The 24,934-nt window shown below is 42.0% G+C and overlaps 1 protein-coding gene and 1 long non-coding RNA gene across 3 annotated transcripts in view; one reads left to right on the forward strand and one right to left on the reverse strand.

Annotated features, from left to right (window-relative positions):
- TSC22D2 (TSC22 domain family member 2) overlaps positions 1-1,956 on the reverse strand; it is a 48,290-nt gene extending 46,334 nt beyond the window's left edge. For both annotated transcript variants that reach the window (XM_051983283.1, XM_051983281.1), the window contains exon 1: positions 541-1,956. In XM_051983283.1, coding sequence (XP_051839243.1) covers positions 541-1,856 — 1,316 coding nt within the window. In that variant the 5' untranslated portion in view covers positions 1,857-1,956. The remainder of the gene's footprint in view (positions 1-540) is intronic.
- On the forward strand, positions 593-24,404 carry LOC127552949 (uncharacterized). Its single transcript, XR_007951632.1, has 2 exons — positions 593-682; positions 23,246-24,404. It is a non-coding gene; the product is annotated as an uncharacterized LOC127552949 (long non-coding RNA).
- Positions 24,405-24,934: the final 530 nt, after the last annotated feature.

A 24,934-nucleotide genomic window follows, 5' to 3' on the forward strand; every position in this document is an offset into this window, starting at 1 on the left:
CAGTGAATCTCTTTAAAGCTTCCCTCAAAAAGGGCAAGGGGAGGTAACCACCTTTACAATTTAGCATTTAAGTTCCTCGAAACTCAGAATCAGACACAGCTTTAAAAACAAAACAAAAAACCCAAATCCTCCAGTGCCCATGTCATACCTTTTCCCCACAGCAGAAAAAGAGGAAAGAAGGGGAGCCTCTTTTGAGCATCTTTCTCTTTTAAGAATAAAAAATGTCATTGGAAAGATCAGGGGAAGCTTGTTTTGCTTCCAGAATCTAGGGAATGAGTTCTAGAAGCTCTCTCCGAGCCCGCCAGCCCCGCCGCCTGGAGCGGGCGCCCAGCAGCAGCAGCAGCAGCGAGTCTCTCCCAGCCGCCCACCACTGCTCTCGTTCCTACTAACACTAAGCCTTACAACGGACACACAGAGGCTCCCGCTCTTCCCCCGAGCCGGGCAATGGCCACGGCTCGCCCCACACTCGGGGGGAGGGGGGGCTGCTCCCCGTCCCGCCCCAGCGGCACCCCTCGGGGAGAGGGAGCAAGGCCGGCATACCTGTCCTCGTCGCCATCCACAGGAATGGAGATCCCGAAGACGGTGCTGGCCAGGCTGTTCATCGGGGTGCCGGCCAGGGCGTCCGGGAGCGGCGCCTTCACCGGAGGCTTGCTTTCGGCGAGGAGAGAGAGCGGCGGTTGAGGTAGGGGTTCCGATTTCCTTCGGGTCTCGTCGGCCGGTCCGGCCAGAGGCTGGGGCTGAGTCTGAAACGCGCCCGGGAGGGCCTGGGCCAGGCTGGCCGGCCCGCTGGACGGGCCCTGTGCCGGGGGCCCGCCGGCACCGCGGCCGCCGCTCGCCTGGGGTTGGGTCAGGGGGACCGAAGCGGCGAGCGGAGTGCCGGCCTTGGGGGGCTGCGCGGCCGCCTCGGGGCCACTGCCGGAGGCCGGGGGCTGCAGGGCCGCCACGTGCGGCCCGTAGTCGGGCTGGCCCGGCTGCGGGGGCCCGGCGGGCTGGCCGTAGGTGGCGAAAGGCTGCGGCGGGGTTCCGGCCGCCGCGGGGGGCTGCACCTGCTGCGAGCCCTTGCCGTTGGTGGCCGCGGGGTAGAGCGGGGCCGGGCTCGGGGACGCCAAATGCTGCGCAGGGGGCGCGGGCGGGGGGTGGCCCTTGTCGGCTGGCAGCGCCGCCGAGCCGTCCCCGCCAGGGTCCGAGCTCTGCGTGGTCGGCGCGGCCGAGACCACCACCGAGCCGCTCGTGGCGCCCAGGCCGCTGTCCCGCTCGGCGCCGGGCTCGAAGGCGGAGGTGCTGTGCCGGATGCAGTCTCCGGTCCTGGTGAGCACGCCGCCGTCCGAGTCCCGGTCGTAGTACTCCATGCACGTCCACCGGCCGCGGCGGTACGGCTCGCCCGAGCCGTGGTCCAGCTTGATGACCCGAAAGCGCGAACTGCAGGTGGCGGGGGTCTGTGCCCCGGCGCCACTCACCAGCCCCGCAGCCGACGCGGACGCGTGGGGGGCGCCCGGCGGGGGGCCGGCCGCGTTCCGGGGATTAACAGCCGCGCCCCCGCTGGCGGGGCCTCCCCCGGCCGCGGCCGCGGCGGCCAACTGCCCGTCCAGGAGAAGGTTGGGCGAAACGGTGCCGGGGGTCTCGGCGTCGCCCACGTTGTTGAGGGTCTCCTCGGACGAGCTGCGCTCACACACCTCCTCCGGGCCGTAGTCGGTGGCTCGAGAGACGTCGAAGATTTCGGACGACACGTCTTCGGTGTGGGACTCGTCTGGGTCGTCCAGGCTCTCCGTGTCCTCCGTGATACTGCTCGCCACCTGCGCCGTGGTGACACTGGTGATCTGGAAGCAGCTCTTCTTCTTGGCCGGCATCTTGGACATGGTCGGGGCTCCGACGGCCGAGGGCCGGCGCGGGCGGGGGTCCGGGGGGAGGGGCGGTCAGGGGCACAGTCGGGCCGGGCCGGGGGGCGGACACATCCCCTCCTGGACGGCGCTGTCCCCCGGGGCGGATCGAGCGCGCCCGGGGCTGCTCGCTCCGCCCGCCTCCCGGGTGCCGCCGCCGCCGCCGCCGAGGGTCCGGGCCGCTCCGCAGGCCCTGGGGCGAGGGCGGAGGGCGGGGCGGCGCCGGACTCGGCGGTCGGGAGGCCGCGAGCGGCTCTAGCTGGAGCTCCGCAGGACCATGCCGGCCCGCAGGCCTGCAGCCGGGGCGGGCGGCGGGCTGTCCGGGCCGAGGCCCCCGCCTGGCTGGCGCTCGGGGCGGCCGGGCCTCGCCTCACTGAGCCGCTCCGGGGCGCGGGCGCGGGCCCGGGCGGCGGCTGCTCTGGCGGCGGCGGCCGCTCGGGGCCCCGGACTCCGCGGGCTGGGCTGCGCGGCGCGGCGCGGAGCTCCGCCGGAACTGAAATTCAAACTGCTGCGGCTGCTGCTCCCTCCCCTCGACCAAGATGGGGCTGGAGCGGCCGCGCCAGGGATGCTGGGAGGACGAGCAGCGGCGCCTCTACCGCCGCCGGGCCCGCCGCCACTGCCGACTGTGAGGAAGGAAGCGGCCGAAGGAGAAGGAGGAGGAGGACAGAGGAGGAGAAGGAAGATGCCGCCGCTCTTGCTGCTGCTCCTGCCGTCGCCGCCGCTGCTGCCGCTGCTGCTGCTGCTCCTGCCGCCGCCGCTGCTGCTGACACCACCGCTGCCGCTGCTGCTACTCCGGCCGCCGCCGCCGCTGCCCCGTGACGCGCCGGCGTCGTGACGTCACTGCCCCGCCCCCTCGCCCGGCCGGCTTCCTCCGGCGCTGGGAAAGGACTTCGCGTGGACCTCGCTGGAGACTAGAAGTGGGCGGGGTCGGCGTGCAGCCGGGGAGGAGGCGGGGCGGGGAGGCGAGGGGTGAAGGGGGCGGGGAACGGCCTCTGCCTCGGTCTCTCCCGGCTGCGCTGCGCTGCGCTGCTGCGTCCGGTTCCCTAACGCGACCCTCGGGCGCCTGCGGGGAAGACGATGAGTATGCACATGCGTAAGCCCGTGTGGGGTTCTGGCCTTCAGTGTGCGCTCGCCGTGCTTCTCTGGGCGAAGCGTGCAGAAAAACTCCTTGCTGCGCTATTCCAGCGCAGGAGACCGCGCTGTCAGTGTTCTTGGGGGACTGGGAGGGACGGGGCGTGGATCCCGGGGTTTCTAGAGCCGAGAGGAGCCCAGGGCGGCGAACACTAGGGGTGCCGGCAGCCTCGACGGACCCTAGAGACCGCCTGGTCCAAGTCGTGGATTTGTCTGGACTGTGTGACCTATGAGGTCACCTTCCAGCACCGGGGTTCTGAGTCATGTGCAGCGTTCGGCGTCATCTGTGAATAGTCACCAGATAACATTATAGTCCGCGGAGAGCAACTCGAGGGGCCGGGGGGCAGCCCCGGAACAGTCCGAGGGGGCAGGCTGCAGAGCGCAGTGGCGCCCATTCACAGGCGTCGGGCACTATGAAAGTGGAGGGGACAGGGAGCAACCCGCGCAACGCGGGAGGGGGCCCCGGCACTGCCCCTGCCTCGTCATCGGACGGCAGTAAAGAGGACAACCCGAGGGGATGGGTGCAGAGCCCAGGGACCCATTCGCAGATAGTTGTAAAAGGGCAGAGGCACAGAGGCCAGCATCACAGTCAGTCCCAGATAACCTTGAATGTGTGGGAGACTCGGAGAAAAGAGCAGTCTGAAGTTTGGCCATCTGGAAGGACCAACGGTTGATCAATAGGTGCTTAATAATTGCTTATTGACTGAAAATCAGGAAGTAGCTCAGTAGAAAGGGAATGAGCTTTCTGGGAGTTTGAGGACCAGAATCAATTTAACACTGAAGTTCCTCAAAATCCAAAATCAGACCCACAGTTTATTAAAAAAAAAAAAGCCTAGCATGGAGTTTATTTAATGCTTTTTTTTCAGTAGAAAAAGGAAGAGGGAGCATTATCTTTTACAATTTTTAGTACTGAAGTTGTTTTCCTTCCAAGTTTTCCAAGGACTTCATTCTGAAGCTTGCTTTGTCAGGGCCATATTTTGCCGAATCCTCCAAACATTTCACTTCAAATTCCATCTCTGAATGTTTCTTCTGTTTGACCTCTGCCACTCCCTTAACTTCAGTAAGCCTCAGTTTCTTTAACTGTAAAAAGAGGCCATTGGACTAGGTGTAGTTGGAGATCCCAGCTCTAGTCTTAGTGACCCAGGCTGATTGAGTGGCCACAGGCAGAGTCAAGACTTCTCAATTCCTCAAGCAATTTCCTAAGACTTGTAAAGGACCTGAAGTGGTCTGTGTAGTGGGGAAGGAAGACAGTGAATTATTAAGGGTGGGGTATCTGGGAAGAAGGAAAAGCAAAGTTCAGAAGTACAGTCATAACTACTAAAAAGCAATAATCAAACATTAAAGTGCTTACTATGTGCTAGACTAGGGTTACCAAAAAAGGCAAGAGTCCCTTTCCTTAAGGAGCTCACAGCCAATGTTAGCTAATAACTAATGTTTTATAGTAATAGTAGATAATATATATGGTATATCCCACATTTTATAATATATGCCAACCACAGTATTAAATTCTTTATTTGATTCTTATGACAATCCTGCAGATAGGTGCTAGTATTACCTCATTGTACTGATGAGGAAACTAAGGCGAAGTTGACGAGATTGAGAACAATTTGCACCAAATATTAGGGTTCAGTCATGTGACAAATTCACAATGGCATTTCTCTTAGGCAAAAGATAGGTTTATTTAGGAGAAGAGGTTACACACAAACTGAAGAGGTAAAATAATCACCAGCAGTGGTAAATAGATTTGGGAGAGCATATAGTTAAGGAAAGTAATTTTAACAATAGTGGAAAAGACATTCCCTACTGGAACTCACAATCAGGAGAAAGGGAATATGCCATGAAGTCAGAATACTACTGACTGGCCAAATCCATAGAGAAGTTTAGTACCCTAAAAGAGTTAGTTAGCTATGACAAGGAGAAAAACACTCTGAGGCACAGGGGAGGAGAGGAAGGAGAAAAAAGACACCAAGAAGCAGAATGCTTTGGCAGGCTAACCCAGAGGGATTCAGTAAAGCTTGCATAGGCCGGGGATGGATTTGTAGGAGAAACTGACATCATTTGGCTTTCTGATTGGATACAGGAAGGTTGCCCTTACCCAAGACCTCCAGCAGGGGTGGGACTGTAAGATTGAGCAGATCCCCATCAGTGCCCTTCCCTGCTTGCCTAAGGAGGCAGTCTTATCAGCACTTTAGGCTTTCTCTGCCAACCCCCATCTAGTCACCCAGGACTTCCTCAAAGTGACTTGCCCAAGGTCACACAGCCAGTAAGTGAATGAGGCCATATTTGAACTTGGGTCCTCTTGACTCTTGGCCCAATACTCTATCCACCCTGCCACCTAGCTCTCTGATACTTCAAATCAAATGAAGCAATGGCAATTACCACAACATATTAATAGTACTCATTATATGCTCAGAATTGCTTACAATTATTTGATAGTTTTATAGCTTTTTGAAAACCTTAAAGGGCTTTGTAAATCTGCTATTAATCTTCAAAACTTCTCGATGCCAGAATATAATAAAATTGCAAAAAAAGGCCTACAGAATGCTATTTAAGGTCAAAGAGAAGAAAGGGGATTTAGAACTGGGATGATTCAATTAGGTTCATTTTAACAAGCATTTTTAAAGTTCTGAATGTGTACGACTGTGTGTGTGTAAAAAAGAAAAACCCTGTCTTAAAGGAACTTATATTCCCCCCTTTTGTGGTGTTCTTCTCTTTTCCTTAATATATTATCATTCTCAGAGAGCAGGTTTCTTGGGGAGTTTTCTGGAGGCACCCTTAATTTCAGTTCCAAGTAATAATCACTCCAAACACAGCCAGGAGTTAAAATCCAGTTCTTTATTGTGTCCTTCAAAGTCTTGAGTTTCAGCCCCTAGCTCCCTCTGAATGTCTCCAGCCAGTACAAAGGTGGAATATGGAATGAATCTGTCTCTGCCTCTGAGAGGGAGCTTCTGTCCCTGTCCCTGAGAGCTTCTTGCTTATATGCTGTACATTGAGTACACACCAATCATTATGTCACTGGGAAACCTTTATTTGTTATAGGATTAAATCAATGCTAAACTAGATTTAACCATTGTCTCCTCAATTCCACTTAGTACCTTGTTTCAAGTTCTGGCCCATAACATTTCCTTGTAGGATCAGATCAATCATACTGAACCATGCTAAATTAGATAATTATTGTCTCTATCAATTCTAATGACTTAACACTTTGTAAGGATTCCAACACTCTTTTATGAACAGAGACTGGAATTCTTAGAGGCAGAGGAAAATGGAAGCATTTGGGAGTCCATAAGAGATCCCTTGTAAGAGGATTATGTGGAGTAACAGAAGTCAGCATTTATTAAGTGCTTTCAGTATGCAAGGTACTGTGCTAAGAAGTGATACACACAAAAACAAAACAAAACAAAAAAAAAAAAAAAATACCCCACAAACACACCTCATCTACAGGCTGACTTTAACATGAATGTATAAAGGAAAAAAAAAAAGTGAAATTCAAGTCAACGAGCATTAGTACCTATTATTTGAACTGGCATAGCACAAAGCACTGAGGCTGGAGAAGTAAAAGAAACCTCAATACCTGCCCTCAAGGGTGCCTAGCCACTGGACCCAGAGGGCTTTGGAGGGGAAAGTGAATCCAATTCACTTGTATATCATGGCATCTCCTCCCTAATGTCATGGTCTTCTTCCAGAACAAAGGACAAAAAACAACCCACGGTCTTGTGGGAAAAGATAACAGGGACATAGATCAGTATAAACAAAATGTAGTTTGTGGCAGTTTGGTTCAATGAAAAGGAATCTGTATTTGTGTCCTGGAGCTACCATTTTACTACCTGTGTGCCCTGGGTAAAGTCCTTTTCTCTAGGACTTAATTTATTCTCTCTGTATGAGTAGATGGCTTTTCAGGTGTCTTGTCACTTTAAATCTATCCTACAAACTTGGGAACTGTGGTGTAGGGGAGGAAGCACTGAGACCTTTGGGAGAGTGGTGGTGGTGGTGAATCAGAAAAAAAAAATCCCCTTAGGAGGAGCTAGGGCTCCTCTAGTTGGAGGCAAAAAGGAAGGCTTTCCAGGATTGGGGCGCAGGGTGTGCAAAGAAACAGACCAGAGATGGAGTCTCCTCCTCAGGATAAACCAGGCCAAGTGGTTTGCCTCTTACCACCATCAGAAGGGAGGAGTGGGAAAGCAGGTCTGCAGCAGGAAGAGATGATCATGAGTGTGGACTATTGAGGGCCTTTCAATGGTGCTGAATAGGACCTCAGTGTTCCCCATGGCTGGTTAGCCCGAACCCTAATTCTCCTGAAGCATGCCCTACAGTTTTCTAGGGCGAGAGCTTCCAGTAGCTGCCCTTCCCTGTGCTAGCCCACTCTGTGGATTAGCAAAGAGAACAAACTCAGCAAAATTCCTTAATATTTTTCCACTGCCTGGATGGGGAAAAGGCATTTAATCCTAGAATCCTTTCCTTTGTTTTATAGGCAAACGTAACAAAGAGCCTGAATGAAAGCAGCACAGGATGGGCAGGCATGGATAGGTTGTGATCTGCATTGTCAGAGGGAACTTCCAAATGAATGAGATCACAAATCCATTTGAGTCCCCTTTCCTTGGATGATCCGAAAATAGTTACTATTGTCTTCTGACCAGCCCTCCCAAACAGTCCTTTTGTAGGAGTTATATCCTCAGAAAACAAATCCTAAATATCTCCTCTGATTCTTCTCCCCATAGCACAACGCCTGACACATAGCTGGTGCCTAATAAATGCTTATAAAATGGGACAATGCAGGCCACTTTGCTCCAGTTACTATACCTCAGGGCCAGATGTTGTTTGGAGCCATCTCTCAGCCCTATTTTCTTCTGCCGCCAAATGTCTCTTAATAAGCTTCATAGGCGTGACTCATGAGTCTAGAAAGAGGGTAGTAGTGATGAAGACCCCTGACCTTCTATTCTTCAGTGAGAATAAAAAGCTAAAGGAAAGGGAATTAATTATGTACAATCTGGAGCATTCCATTAACTCCTATGCAGGATGACCATCCCATTCCCCCTCCTGCTCCCCAAACACAGAGAACACCTATGTATGAATCCTGTCATTTACTACCTTTATAACCTCAGGCATTCACGAAATTTCTCCCAGCTTTATTTTCATATTTAAAGAGGTGGATTAAAAATTCTTTCCAGTTCTAAGTCATTAACCCAAGGATGGCAAAGTAGTTTATAGCCAGATTTTGAAAAAGCCAAGCTGAGAAGCTTGAATTTTAAATTAGAGCACTTGGGAGCCTCTTAAGATTCTTAAGATGGGGTGGATATAATTAGACCTGTGCTTAAGAAAATTTTCAGGGACCTTAAAAGATGAGGAAAAAGGTAACCGGTAGACATTGGAAATGAGGAATGGAAATCCTAAGGTTTTTATAGAACCCTAAAAATCACCTAGTTTTTGTAACCTATTTAACATGTAAAGGACTGCTTGCCATCTGGGGGAGGGGGTGGAGGAAGAGAGGGGAAAAATCAGAACAGAAATGAGTGCAAAGGATAATGTTGTAAAAAATTACCCTGGCATGGATTCTGTCAATGTAAAGTCATTATTAAATAAATAAATAAAGGGAGAAAAATAGAAAAAAAAAAAAAAGGAAAGGATAAAAAAAAAAATCACCTAGTTTTAAAAGCATTTGGGACTGCCATGGAATCAGGAAATTACTGCGGAAGAAAACCTCCATTTAAAGAGAGCTCTGCTCAGGACATTTCATTTCTCATCTAGCAAAACCACTTTGGGACTTGTCAGCCATACCCCAGAAGGCTCATTATTGGGAAATCTTCATCCTGGTAAGATCCCATCAGCCTTGGGACTCTACCCCATCCTCTGTGCCCTGAATAAAAGGAAGAGCCAGGAGCTACAAAACCTCTACTTAAAGAGGGTGCTCTCATTTCTTACCTGGCAGTACTACTTTGAGACTTTATCTAAATTTTGCACCAAGCCTTACGAGTGGCCCTTCCCCCCTTTTTTTCAGCTAATATTTATGAGTTTTCTCCACATACTTCCCAGATTCTCCCCCCCAACCCCCTTCCCCCCAATAGACTGTAAGTATCTTGAAGGCTAGGACTAGTTTTGTGGGCACTTAATAAGTATCTTGAGGGCTAGGACTAGTTTTGTGGGCACTTAATGTTGATTGGTTTGAGTTAGGGATACTGGAGTAGTTTGCCATTTCCTTCTCCAATTTGCATGAGTTCTGCCAAAACATGGTTTGGGTGAAAAGGAGAAATATAAGATTGGAATGCATGAAGATGCTGTACTTAAGAAATGATGATCTGGGGGCAGGTAGGCGGTCTAGTGGATAGAGCACCAGCCCTGAAGTCAGGAGGACCTAAATTCAAATATGACCTCAGCTACTTAACACTTCCTAGCTGTGTGACACTGGGCAAGTCACTTAACCCCAATTTTTCAGGGCAAAAAAAAAAAAAAAAAGAAATGACGATCTGATGAGGGCAAAGAAGCATGGGAAGCCAGGAACTGATACAAAGTGAAGTAGGACCAGAAAAACTGTATACACTGTGATTAACAAGATGTAAATGCAAAGAAAAACAACAAAAAAGTATAATGTATAAGCGGAATGACTAGGCTTGTCCCAGAAGGAGAAAAAGGAGAAAATCTCCTTCTCTTCTGTGCAGATGGGAAAGTCTTTGAGTGGAAAGCTTTGCATATAATAGCAGATTTAGATAAAGGGTTGATTAGTTTTGGTTTCTTCTTTTTTTAAAAAAAAATTATAAAACATGACTTTCTAGTAGGCAATATCTCAGAAATGCAGGAGCAGCCTAAAGGCCAAGCTAAAGAGTTCAAATTGATTAATTCCAAAGGAAATGAAGGGGAAGCCCTTGAAGAGCTTTTGAGCAAAGGATTGATGTGATTATATTTGTATATAGAGTTTAGCCATGTAGCAAGAGATATAAAGGAGAACTTGGAAGGAAAAAGATTGTAGAGGATTAAGAAGGATAGTGGAGTAATCTGAACAAATGGTGTGGGGGAAAAAGAACAATCACAAAGGCCACATTAGAGTGAAAGGTTAAAAGAATTATTAAATAACTATCATATGCCAAAATGCAGGACATACAAAAGAAAATCCCTGCCTTCAAGGAGCTTATACTCTAATAGGGAGACAATATACAAACAAATAGATATAAATAGGAAATAATTATTGAGGGAAGGCACTAGAATTAAGAGGAGCTGAGAAAGAATTTCTGTCAGAGATGAGATTTTTAATTGGAACTTAAAAGAGGTAAGTTATAACTTAATTAGGAAATAAGAAAAACTGTATTGAGTCTGATGGATCTGGCTAGTTCAGTATCCAATCTCAAAGTGGCACATGTATATTGTCACAGGAGACCATACTATTCCTGAGGTGAACTTCAAAGGTTCTGCCATATCGCTAGGTCCTTTTAATAATCACTTATGAATTAGTCATTTTCTTGAGTCTACTTAAATTAGCATCAAAAGTTACTTTATGAATTCCATAAATTCACTGACCAAATTACATCATACTTACTTGTCTTTATTCCCTCTCAGCCTTCCCACATTTAAATCCACTTCCAGTTTTAAATCCAGCATGTCATAGCATCATCTTCCTGATGTCATGATCTTCTTCCAGAAGGAAGGACAAACAACAATGACTCCCCCATTCATCTGTGAGCTCCTCATTTAGTGATACATAAAAGAGACAGTGGGATGGCAGCTTCAAAGCTGCTGGTTTGAATCTGTCTTTTCCTAATATCACAGTTATAATAGAAAATGACCCTGTCCAACCTCAGTGTGGAGGAGCATTAGTTATTCAGAATGACTGAGGCCCTGGCTTCCAGGTACCTGTCTAACCTTTTGATATCTATATTAACATGTCTTTTGAAGTGTAGGAAAAAAAAAAAAAAAAGAAATGACGATCTGATGAGGGCAAAGAAGCATGGGAAGCCAGGAACTGATACAAAGTGAAGTAGGACCAGAAAAACTGTATACACTGTGATTAACAAGATGTAAATGCAAAGAACAACAAAAAAGTATAATGTATAAGCGGAATGACTAGGCTTGTCCCAGAAGGAGAAAAAGGAGAAAATCTCCTTCTCGTCTGTGCAGATGGGAAAGTCTATGAGTGGAAAGCTTTGCATATGATAGCAGATTTAGATAAAGGGTTGATTAGTTTTGGTTTCTTCTTTTTTTAAAAAAAATTATAAAACATGACTTTCTAGTAGGCAATATCTCAGAAATGCAGGAGCGGCCTAAAGGCCAAGCTAAAGAGTTCAAGTTGATTAATTCCAAAGGCAATGAAGGGGAAGCCCTTGAAGAGCTTTTGAGCAAAGGATTGATGTGATTAGATTTGTATATAGAGTTTAGCCATGTAGCAAGAGATATAAAGGAGAACTTGGAAGGAAAAAGATTGTAGAGGATTAAGAAGGGTAGTGGAGTAATCTGAACAAATGGTGTGGGGGAAAAAGAACAATCACAAAGGCCACATTAGAGTGAAAGGTTAAAAGAATTATTAAATAACTATCATATGCCAAAATGCAGGACATACAAAAGAAAATCCCTGCCTTCAAGGAGCTTATACTCTAATAGGGAGACAATATACAAACAAATAGATATAAATAGGAAATAATTATTGAGGGAAGGCACTAGAATTAAGAGGAGCTGAGAAAGAATTTCTGTCAGAGATGAGATTTTTAATTGGAACTTAAAAGAGGTAAGTTATAACTTAATTAGAAAATAAGAAAAACTGTATTGAGTCTGATGGATCTGGCTAGTTCAGTATCCAATCTCAAAGTGGCACATGTATATTGTCACAGGAGACCATACTATTCCTGAGGTGAACTTCAAAGGTTCTGCCATATCGCTAGGTCCTTTTAATAATCACTTATGAATTAGTCATTTTCTTGAGTCTACTTAAATTAGCATCAAAAGTTACTTTATGAATTCCATAAATTCACTGACCAAATTACATCATACTTACTTGTCTTTATTCCCTCTCAGCCTTCCCACATTTAAATCCACTTCCAGTTTTAAATCCAGCATGTCATAGCATCATCTTCCTGATGTCATGATCTTCTTCCAGAAGGAAGGACAAACAACAATGACTCCCCCATTCATCTGTGAGCTCCTCATTTAGTGATACATAAAAGAGACAGTGGGATGGCAGCTTCAAAGCTGCTGGTTTGAATCTGTCTTTTCCTAATATCACAGTTATAATAGAAAATGACCCTGTCCAACCTCAGTGTGGAGGAGCATTAGTTATTCAGAATGACTGAGGCCCTGGCTTCCAGGTACCTGTCTAACCTTTTGATATCTATATTAACATGTCTTTTGAAGTGTAGGAAAAAAAAAAAAAACTGTACATTTGTAAGGCCTAGAAATCTGAGTTGCTGGCAGAGCTAGGAATGCCAAGTGCCACATAGTCCAGTGAAATCCAGTGCCAGGTTTCTAGGGCTGATATCCTAGTATTACTTCAGTCAGAGTATTTAGTCTCTAAATCTAAGTCTCTGTAAAATGAAGGTTGGATTGGAGTTAGACAAACTCTAAGGTCTCTTCAATCCTTATTATGACCTAATAAATTAGACTAGCTGCCTTCTAAGGTTCCTTCTAGTCTCCAATTTAGATTTCATACAGCTAATCCTGGTTGAGTTGAAAAATCTTATGATGAAAACTCATTGGGAGATTATCTCCTTAAAAAGTGGTACCAAGAGGAATTTCAGAATGGGTCTTTAATTACGTCTGAGGTCAAGTCTCTTCCAATCTGTAGTTGGTTCTATTTAGTCTTGTTCCAAACCATGTCACAAATGTTTTACGTGGAAAAAACCAAAACTAAACTCCCCAAATCATCAAATTATTTGGAATTCAAATCAGTTGTTATAATTATCCATATGGTACAGTGAATAGAGTTCTGGGTCTGGAGACTCATCTCTCTGAGTTCAAATCCACTCAAAATCACTCAGTGATCCTGGGTAAGTCATTTTATCCTATTTGACTCAGTTTTTTCATCTGTAAAATAATCTGGAGAAGGAAATGAGAAACCACTCCAGTATCATTGCCTAGAAAATGGAATCACGATATTGACTCAAGAAGAATAGGACACACTGAAACAACTCAACTACAACAGGAAATCACCGTGCCTACCTAAGTGGGCACTTAAAAACAAATGTTCATTGGATTATTACAATTATTGGATGGTGCAGTCATTTATCTTTCATTTCGTGGAACTCCTCTGTCACTTAATTCTACCTAAGTATAAAGCACAATGGACTATATTTTTTACATCTGATTCAAATTTAGTCATCTGTTAAAGTATTCCAAATTAGATGGAAAAATTAGATACAAATAAAAATGAACAAGTAGACCACTGACTTTTGGACAGGATTATCTCTGAGGTCTCTACAAATACTTGACCATTATGAAAGTTCTTGAGATTTTGTTAAGATTTTGTAATTCATTCACCCTCTTACTCTCTTCCTCCTAAAATTATTAGGCATTTCTTTATGTCCAGGTGTATGGTACCCCAAACTCCTTGAGAGCAGGGATCACTTCGTTTTTGTGTTCTCGTCCTTACTGCCTGGTACTGTGCCTAGCACACTGTCGGCCTTTAAGAAATATTTGGTGAGTTTGATCCAATTCTCTCCTAACAACTTTATGGCTACCAGACAAGGATTTGAATCGTAGTCCTGATACTTCCTAGCCATGTAACTATGAGTAAGATTGTGACTTGCTCAGGAATACGTGGCTAGTGAGTATCTCATGTCAGATTTGAATTCAGGAAAATGAGTCTTTTCTATTCAGCGCATCTCCTAGTTACGCTTTTACCAGGAAACATGAATGCTGTGCACCCTTCCAAAAAATCACATTAGAGTTGGGGGAAGGAGGGAAGTAAATGGACTAACTTTAGAATATACTGCTAATGTAGCTATAGTTTGAGATAAATTTTGAGAAGGCTTTCTAACTTCACGATCTTCTTGTTTGTTCCAGATAAATTGGCCTCCATGCTACTCCTCATACATAACAGTCTATGTATTACTTCTGTCTTTATCCAAGTTATCCCTAATGTCTAAAATGCTTTTCCCTCCATTCTTCTTCTTGGAACTTCTACTTCCCTTCAAGTCTCAGCTTAATTGCCTCATTCTTTCTTGATTCTTCGGGTTGTTTATATCCTCGCTGAAAAAAATCACTTTGTATTTTGTATATATTCTGTATTTACATGCCTATGAACAGGTTATGTCCCCTACTATTATAATCTCTTTCTGAGGGTAAGGATTGATTCTATTTTGTTTTTATATTCCTTGTAAGCTCACTGATTTTGGGGTGGTTAACTGCTTTGTTAAAGGCAGATATGGAATGTTCTGATTAGAATTTATCTTGCTGATAAAGTTTCATTAATCATGAGTGATAAATACAGTTTTTTAGGGTTTTTTGGCTGAAACACAGCTAGGAAGTGTTAAGTGTCTGAGGTTGAATTTGAACTCAGGTCCTCCTGACTTCAGGGCAAGTGCTCTATCCACCAGCTGCTCATTTTTTAATAGGAAAGTCTTATATGTTATTATGATCACATGATGATTTAAGTAGAAAAAGATATATTACTAAAAGTAAAAGAAAATAAGGCTTCTGGTAGTAACACTGGATTTCACATTAAAGGGAAAATTTTTTGTTGACGTAAAGATGAAGATAATTCCAAAAACAGGCAACTTAGAACTGATCCAAAAAAAATCATAGCACCACAGAATTTCAAGATTGGAGGAGACCTCAGGAACAATCTAGCTCAGTCCTTACCTGTAAAGAAACAGTCCTTTCTATATTATTCCCAACAAGTAGTAATCCCTGCAAAGAAGAGGCACCTATTATCTTCGAAGAAATGTCCACGTTTGGAAAGTTCTAATCATTAGGAAATATTTGCTGAAATAAAGCTGAAATTTGTCTCTTTGCAGCTTCCCCACATGGCTCCTGGTTTTGTTCTTGGAGGCAAAAACAGAACAAATTAAATCTCTTTTCCATATGCCAGACCTTCATGTGCTTAAAGAAGGCTATCATATTCCCCCTGAGTCTTCTCTAGGGTAAAGAAATGGTGTTTCTGTTAAGGATCTGATTAAAGATGTTTTAGAGAGTTTTTTAAAAAGGGAGGAAAAATCAAATGAAAGTAACTCTACTGTTCCCATTGGAATGGTACAGGATTTGGGGGAAGTGGGAGTGCATTTATTTGTCTTTAAAAAAAGAAAAAAGAAAAGTTTGCATGTAAGTTATATTTTATATCATTTAAAATTCCTAGCTTCCTGTGTAAATTTGCTCTTAAAAAATAGTATCATGAAAAAATAATAATTAAAACAAAAAACAGTACCATGAATAATTCTAGATTGCATGCTCTGTGTACTCAGAGTTGATATAGAATTATCAATCAAGAAGCACTTATTGGGCACTTAATTGTGTGTCAGGTATTGTGCAATATAATCATCTACATGCTGAGTGAAATGAGCAGGACCAGGAGATCATTATATACTTCAACAACAATACTATATGATGATCAATCCTGATGGACGTGGCCCTCTTCAACAATGAGATGAAGCAAATCAGTTCCAATAGAGCAGTAATGAATTGAACCAGCTACACCCAGGGAAAGAACTCTGGGAGATGAGTGTGAACCACTACATAGAATTCCCAATCCCTCTATTTTTGTCCGCCTGAATTTTTGATTTCCTTCACAGGCTAATTGTACACTATTTCAAAGTATACAATTCTTTTTGTGCAGCAAAATAACTATATGGACATGTATACATATATTGTATTTAATTTATATTCTAACATATTTAACATGTATTGGTCAACCTGTCATCTGGGGGTGGGGGTGGGGAAAAGAAGGGGAAAAGTTGGAACAAAAGGTCTTGCAATTGTTAATGCTGAAAAATTACCCATGCATATAACTTGTAAATAAAAAGCTATAATAAAAAATATATATAATCATCTACAGTTGTGTCCCTAAGTCAATGCTTATCCTGTAAGATCTCTTTAATTGGAGCCCTGGGTAAGAGTTCTAACTCTAGCTTTAGGAAAGATCTCAGCCCCAAACCTACCTCTACTCAGAAACAACAGGAGGAGATTGTGGAAATGCCTAAATTCAAGTCCCACAGCCTTAAGCTGGACTGCGTTTTGAAGGCTTGGCATTAGCCTCACTGCCTGTAATTTAAGAAGTTCCAACATGAAGACTTGACGTAGTGGGGGGAAAAATGCACATGGCAACTCAGGACTATTCCCAGAGATGGAAAAAGCTGTTGAATCATCATCCATTCATCATTCGGAGGCATTCTATCCCCAAATTCTGTTAGTTTATTATCTAGCAGCATCAGTACCAGATGGTAGATTGCTCCACATTCCTGAGATCCTGGAATGTGATCTGCAGAGACAAACAGAAAAAAAAAAAAGCATGCTTTTTAAAGATTATATTTTTTCGCACTTTTAAAATAAAGGTGATAAACTAATTAGAAGTCAGTATGATCAGAGATAAAAGCAAATAGGAAAGCTTATTTTCAAGATTTAGCATGGTTTCATAAGAGAAATTCATCAGTAAAAAAAAGTAAACTTGAAAAACTAATGCTTTTAGGCAGCCCTCCACATCCTGGGAGCACCCACCATGTGTAGGAAGTGCCGAATTGGGCATCGGACAGTCTGTGCCACAGCTTGCGCCTTTTCCTGGCAGTCCCTAAATAGCCGCTGTTTATTTTCTATGTGAGTATCACTGGATTGTTATAACAAGATAAAATGGAGAATAATTGTGGGGTGCCAGGAAGCATTTGACAGAAATAAATATCAGTTGTCTAAACAATTACAAATGGATTTATGACTATGGTTTTCTGTGTTTTTCCATTTTTGAACCAGAATTACATGAGCATCTTTTTATTGTGAGGAGATCCTTGTGTTAATTGTCTAATCTATCTGAAAGAAAAACACTCTGGAATATAGAGATCCTAAGACCAATGAAGTTCCATAAATCCCTATAGTAAGAAAAATATATCTTAAAAATGAATAATTCATACATATGTTTAACATATATTGCATTGCTTGCTGTCTAGGGCAGAGGGTGGGGGGAGAAGAGGGAGAAAGATTTGGAAGACAAAAGTTTTTCAAGGGTGAATGTTAAAAACTATCTTTGCATATATTTTGAAAATAAAAAGCCCTCATTAAAAAATTAATAATTCATACTTGAACTTTGAAGTTTACATAACATCTTAACATATTTTATTTCATTTGGTTCTCAACAGCACCCATTTGAAGCTGGTGCTGTTATTATCTCCATTTCACAGATTAAAAATCAAGGCAGAGAGAAATTAAGTGATTTGCCTAGAGTTGCATAGCTAGTATCTGAGGCAGAATTTGAACTTACATTTTATTTCAAGCCTGATATTCTATCCATTACATTATAACACTCCTCTCATCTCTTGTAAATCCTGGGGCATAAGGTACTTAAAATCTCTACCAAAAAAAAAAATTGAAACTGAAAAAAGAGTTTTGATCTCAATCTGTGATTTCATAAAAGTAAGGTACTCCTAGGGAGGAAACACCCTGTATCAATAAAAAGGATCTACTTTGTATTTTATAGTTTTATAGATTTACTGATGGTTAAGTGACTTACACTCATCTAAAATATGTATTGGAGGTGAGATTTTGTAGAGGTCACAGTCAGTGGGGAAACTTTGGGTAAGATATAAGACCCTTCAGCCCAGAGGGAACCTGATAACAATGTCTGGTTCTGCTCCCCATCTCCCCCAAGGGCTCTCAGCCTTCCCGAGAAGTCAGGAGCAGTGACAACCTGTATTGAGATTGAAGCAGAATGATACCAGGTGGAAAAGAGCGATACCAGGTGGCAAACTACAATAGCAAATTGTTTATGTGATCCTACGTGCTCAGAGTTGTTTTTGTTACATTATAAAAAGGGGAAAGCCCTTGAAATAAATGGACTCCATTTTCCCACCATCCTCAGGAGTCCTGCCTCATCACTTCTCCACTAGGAAGGTATATTTTAATCATCCCGGTGTGGGGGCTCTAGAAAGCAGGACTCAATATTTTAATCACCCCAACTTGGGGCTCTGAAAAACAGAACACAACAAGATTTGAACACAAGCCTTTCTAACACTAAGACTGACATACTATCTCCCTTTCCTTGGGAGAATTAGGGCTGGGTATATAGATCTAGAAGTCATCTAGGATGGCAGCTAAACTTATGGGCATTGATGCAATTACCAAGCATTGCTATTTTATTTATTTATTTTTTAAAATAACTTTTTATTGACAGAACCCATGCCAAGGTAATTTTTTACAGCATTATCCCTTACATTCACTTCTGTTCCGATTTTCCCCCTCCCTCTCTCCATCCCCTCTCCCAGATGGCAAGCAGTCCTTTACATGTTAAATAGGTTACAGTATATCCTAGATACAATATATGTGTGCAGAACTGAATAGTTCTCTTGTTGCACAGGGAGAATTGGATTCAGAAGGTATAAATAACCCAGGAAGAAAAACAAAAATGCAAACCAAGCATTGTTACTATTTGTCCTTTGTTCTGGAAGAGAACCCTGACATCAGGGAGGGGACACCATGACATGCAAGTGAATTGGATTTAAGTGAGGAAGAGCTGTGCAAAAAAAAAAAAAAATCACCTGCCTCAGTTTCCCCTCCAGAGCCATCTGGATGAGAGATCGTCCCCTGATACAGTAGAAAACCCAGGCCTTTTTAAGCCAAGTTTTTGACAGGTCTCTGTTTGAGATCAAACAAAGAGAGAAGATAAAAAAGACCAGGTCAGAGCCTTAGGGAGAAGTGGAGCTGTTTAGAACCAGCAAAGGAGTAGAAGTATCCAGGCAGAAGAAAATCCAGGAAATCCATGTCCCAGAGGATAGAGGAAAGAGTATCAAGAAAGGGGATGAGGGAAAGTCTGCTGCTACAGAAAGGTAAAGAAAGATAAACATTAAGGAAAATACATTGCATTTGGCAATTAGGAGAAAACTGGCAGTCTTGGAAATGTCATTTTTAGAAACATGTTAAAGTTAGAAGCTAGATGGTTAGGGGCTGAGAAGTGAGTAGGTCCCAGAGAACTGAAGATAGCAAAAGCAAATGACTTGTGGAACTTGGCAGTGAAAGTGAGAAGAGACTCAGAAGAGAAGCTTGCAAAGATGTTAGAGTCAAAAGTATTTTAAGAATGGAGAGACCTGGGCACTTTTGGAGGCAAGGAAGAAAGAGTCAAAGATGGAGGAAACAAGCAAAGGAACTAATGATGTTTGGGATAAACCCTCGGAGGAGTTAGGACTGGATGGGAATCAAATACCATAACCTACACAAGTTCCAGAAGCCATCTTGGCATCCCCAGGGATTTACAAAAAGCATAGACTTGAAATTCTGACTGGATGAAAGGTCTGGACAAAGCTTTCTCTAAGAGATGAATAAAGGGCTTGGAAATATTGGATACAAAGTGAACCCAAAATAAACACGAAATATCACTGTAGGGATGCTTTTGTGTTAACTTGGGATGGATAAAATACTATAAAAATAATTTTAGTCTATGAGCTAAACTGATATAGAGGCTAAAGACAATCAGTCTTTTGAGACTCAAACTCCTGGTGATGTACTCCAATCCCTGATCTGTAATATAGCTATGCAGTTGAGAAAATCTAATATTTATGGACTCATGGATTTAGCTCAATGTGGCTACTCTGGAGAATGTTGCTAATTATGGTAACAGAGTTAGAACTTGAAGCTTAAAGGATTTTCCAAAAAGGGGGAAAGTAAAAAAGTGTCCAATGTTCAATAAAAATTGGGCATAGGATAGGTCATATAATCTCACACATAAAGCAATAATAAATATATACGAATCGAAACATTAACTGAATGACTTAAACAGCATTCACTGTCTTATTACTAGTACTAATAAGCTTACCCATCAACTAGAAAGTTAATATTTAATGTAAAACAGTTTTTGCAAAGCAGATAATTAGCTGTGTTCCATTTCACATCCTTTTGGCAGTTAGTTTGATCTAACAGCGAAGCTACATCTTGCCATAGGTGGCTCTCTGAAGCCAAATTGAGTTTTTGGTACTAACCCACTCCTGTCACTGCTAAGGCACTCTTCCCATGATTCCTTTAATACTGGGGAAAAGGATGATGGCAGCTGTCATTTCTTCAAGCTTTTTAATGCTCAGCCAGATTATTCCTAGAGGAAGACACAAAAGAGGCAGCCAGGGAATCAGGTACAAGCTCCATTAGTTGATTTTATGTTCCAAGAGGAAAGACTCAAATGTCAGGTAAGTGAAAGACTCTCCTTCACCCTACCCTGAAACTACATCTTGTCACCTGAAGAGCTACTTCCAAGAAGGTACTATTTGGAAAAGACTGGTTCAAACGCAGGTTGCTACCCTTCTGCAACTTGATAGTATTTGGAACTTTCTATGGCCAAAAAAAATTTAATTCACATTTTATCAGATCTCAAAAAGTACAAGGATTTTTATTCCTATTTTGTAGGTGAGAAAAATGCAGTTTAATGAGAGACAAATTATTTGCCTCCAGTTATATAGTTAAAAGACAGCTTGATGACACAATGGAAAGAATGTTGGCCCTGGTGTCAGGGATACTCATCTCATGTTCAAGACACTAGCTGGATGGCTCCAGGCTATTTACTTAATCTTGTTTACCTCAGTTTCCTCATCTGTGAACTGGGCTGGAGAAGGAAACAACCAACCTCTCTAGTATCTTTGCCAAGAAAACCCGCAATGGGGTTATGAAGAGTAGGATACAACTGAAAATTATTGAACAAAAACAAATAGTTTTAAAAAGTACAAGCCAAGATTTGAACCCAAGCTTCCTGATTTCAAGTATTTAAATATTCTTGCTCCCTCTCCCCCCCCCCCAAAAAAAAGTAGACAACAAATGTTTATTGAATTAAGTTGAATTTGTTGAATTGACATTATCCTTGGAATTGAAATCAACACGTATCTTGATTTGGGGAGGAAGATGACAACTGTGTTAGAAATTGTTTCAGGATCAAGAAAAGAAGTTCATAAACTATTCAGAAGCCTCACATCTGTGCAAAATGGATAGTTTTTTCAAGAAAAAGAGAAGGTGTTACATAGCTTCCTAAGAGATCAAATGGACTGTGTCTTAATAGACAGGAAACATATGGTTACAGATATAAATCACTTGAGAATCAGCTGTTGGTATGCATTCAAATCATTGTGGTATCAGCAGAGGGACAGATAAATTCTCAATTAGAAGAAATGATAAAAATCACAGAATAAGATCCTAGGATTTAGAGTTGGATTAGAAATCATTTAACCCATCTGCCAAGATGCTGATCAAATAGCAGAGCTAAGATTAGTATGTGTCTCGATTCCACATCCAAAACATTTTCCTTTGCAACCTATCTCTTCCCTCCTCTCCCCCCAATACAGTATCTCAGAAGTGAAATGGATATTAGGCATCATTCATGTCAATCTCTCTGAATAGGAACCTCTGCTTCCTCTCTCCCACATTTCTGATAAATTCTCATTCAGCTTCCTCTTAAAGATTCAAGCAAGTCCACTAATCCCCGAGGCAGCCCACTCCATACTTGGACAATTAGGAAGGGTTTTTTCCATTGTTTGTTTTAATTAAACTTTTTATGTTCAAAACATATGCATGGATAATTTTTTAACATTGACCCTTGCATAGTCATGTGTTTCAGATTTTCCCCTCCTTCCCCCAAAGCAATCCAATATATGTTATACATGTTAAAATATATGTTAAATCCAATATATGTTAACATGTTTATACAATTCTCTTGCTGCACAAGAAAAATCAGATCAAAAAGGAAAGAAAATGAATAAGAAAATAAAATGCAAGCAAACAACAACAAAAAGAGACAGAATGTTATGTTGTGATCCACACTCAGTTCCTACAGTCTCTCTCTGGGTGCAGATGGCTCTCTTCATCATAAGATCATTGGAACTGGCCCGGATCATCTCATTGTTGGAAAGAGTCATGTCCATTGGAATTGATCATCATATAATCTTGTGGACAAGGATTTCCTGGTTCTGCTCATTTCACTGAGCATCAGTTCATGTAAGTCTTTCCGGGCTTTTCTGAAATCCTCCTGCTGATTGTTTCTTACAGAACAATAATATACCATAACATTCATATAATATAACTTATTCAGCCATTCTCCAATTGATGGGCATCCACTCAGTTTCCAGTTTCTTGCCAATACAAAAAGGGCTGCCACATTTTTGCACATGTGGGTCCCTTTCCAGGAAGGTTCTTTTTATTCCTCTATCAAGCCAAAATTTGCCCATCTGCAATGTCTACTTATTGTTTTCACTTCTTATGGCTAAAGCCAAGAAAAAGAAATCTAAAATGTTTTCTTTATGCAACACTTAAAAAAAGATCTGATTTCCAATTTGACTTTCCAGTCTATACAAGTCACAAGGTTACTTTAAATTTTATGATTTTATGATTTTATTAATGCAGCTTAAAAATATGTTAACTTTGGAGGCTGCCATGTTACATTGTTGACTATTGAGGCTATAATCTAGCAAAAACCCAGATCTTTTTCATTCAGATTGAAGAAGTTTAGCTTTGTTCCATTGCCCCATTATATATTTCTATGGTGAATTTTTGAAATCAAAAGTAGTAAATTCAATTTTTTCTTAATTATAGTCCATCATTCTGGCTTATTTAAATCTTTTTGGATTTGTTCAATATATTAACTACCCTCATCAAATTTTATATCATCTGGAAATTTGATGAGGAAACTATACATTCATCCAACTCACAAATAAAATGTGGAACGGAACAAGGATTTTTCTGCAGATTAATATTGGTCCTTTCATTATTATTCCTTATGTGTAGACTTTAACCAGTTCTGAATTCATCTAACTGCATTTTTATTTAACCCACATGTTATGGATACCACATGATATTTTGTCCATTCTCCTTCTGAAATCCAATTATTTGGCGTCAGTAACATTAATTCCCTTGATTTATGAAACTCTGATGCTACTAACTCTGTCAAAAAGGTTAATTTGTCATGATCTATTACTGAAGAACTCATTGGCTTTTAGTGAATACTACTTCCCTTTCTAAATACTCTGAAATCATCTTTTTACCAATAGAGTTCTAGGTTTTTCCAGGAACTGAAATCAAGTCGATTGTTCTGTAGTTTAAAAAAAATTCATCCTCTTCCTCTTTTTGAAAATTGGGTTAACATTTGCCTTTCTCTCATTTTGCAGGTTATCAGATGAGAAAACATAGCTTGTATGTGACTTCAGAAGTTTCAAGCCAACTAGACCAACTCTAAAATATGGAAAATCAGCAAAATAATGAAGACATCTATTTTCTTATAGAAACTTATCTGAAGCAAAATAGTTACTACCAGAAGGAAGCTGAAAAAAGCCTAGAAACAATTTCAGCCAATAAATCCTTAATCTTTTTGCCAAGAGGAGAACTTTTTAGAATATAGTCATTTATAGTACATTATGGAGAATGAAGATACAAGACTATAAGTAACATTCCCTCACAAAACATTGAAGAACAGTTAAGGAGAAAACAGCTTGCAGAATTTAGCATGAGATCTACCTAAGCCAAATCCTCCAAGAGTACTTGTAGATGAAATTGGAAGGAGAACAACACAGAGATACAAATGGAATAGATACACCAGTATTAGTAATCATCTAAGATAAACTTTTGGATACTAACACCTCACTACTAGATTTACAATTTGAGAAAATTGCAGTGATACTTAAAATGATGAATTTGGGATGGAAGAAATCAGTAGTAGAGAAAATACAATTTTGAAGATAAGCAGGGATCAATTTTCCAGATATCTCAAATATGGAAAAATTTCAAAAGAATGAAGATCACAGATGGTGCTTAAATAAAAAAGACAACAAAATAATCAGCAATTACCAATCCATATGATTATATTCTTGTCTCTGTAAAACCTATGTTCATCTTGTGATTTAAAAAGAACCTTTTCTCCTAATAACTCTGGAAGGTAGTGAAAATATTGGGATCTTCATTTTATAGATGGAAATTGAGGCTCGGAGATATTAAATGATTTGTGCATGTTTACCCAGATAGTAAGTATCTGATCCAGAACTCAAGCTCAGATCTTCATCACTAATTTATAATATATTATGTTGGTCTTATACATACATTGAAAAATATCCTTGATAAAAATAGAAGAGGACAGGTCTTCATAAGTAACATTTGAAAGGACACTACATCTGTTATCTCTAAACGAATTATCTGAGTGGTATAGAGAAGATCCTATTGTGTCTGTTGTTTTTTGACCTTTATAGTAATTAACTTGATAGGACAAAATGCAGCTCTCCAACATTAACCGTGGCATGTTAAAAAGGACTAAAATAAATATAATTGTTAAAATAATTTTGCTCCATGATTCACTGATACTGACTTGATAAGAGATACAAAATAGGGGGTTTGGATGTCATTGAAGATGTACTTTGAAGAGTATAAACAAGATTTTCCATATTCTCCTCTTTGCACTAATAGTATTGAGCCCTCAAACTCCCATAAAACCCCCTTCAAAAAATTTCTTAGTATCCTTAAACTCAGGTCTAACCACCCATATAGGAAAAACAATGAACATAATAAACACTTATTGGTTAGACAATGAAATGAAACTGGATGGCCAACCCATTCCACTAGCTTATCCGTAAGTATATCTTGGATAGACCTGCAAATACACAATGAGCTGGGCCCAATATTAAGTAATAAAAATTACATTGAAGGCATGGTCCGGTACTTTTGATGATCCCAAAGCTACTCCTTGAAGTAAAAATCCAGTCTCTTAATACCAATATTCCCCTAATGATGTTACATGATTGCAAATTACGAACATCATCATTCCAAAAAGAATTATATATCAGTTTCTATTTCATTGTTCCTTCCTGATT

The sequence above is a fragment of the Antechinus flavipes genome, chromosome 3 (genome assembly GCF_016432865.1).
Source record: "Antechinus flavipes isolate AdamAnt ecotype Samford, QLD, Australia chromosome 3, AdamAnt_v2, whole genome shotgun sequence".
NCBI lineage: Eukaryota > Metazoa > Chordata > Mammalia > Dasyuromorphia > Dasyuridae > Antechinus > Antechinus flavipes.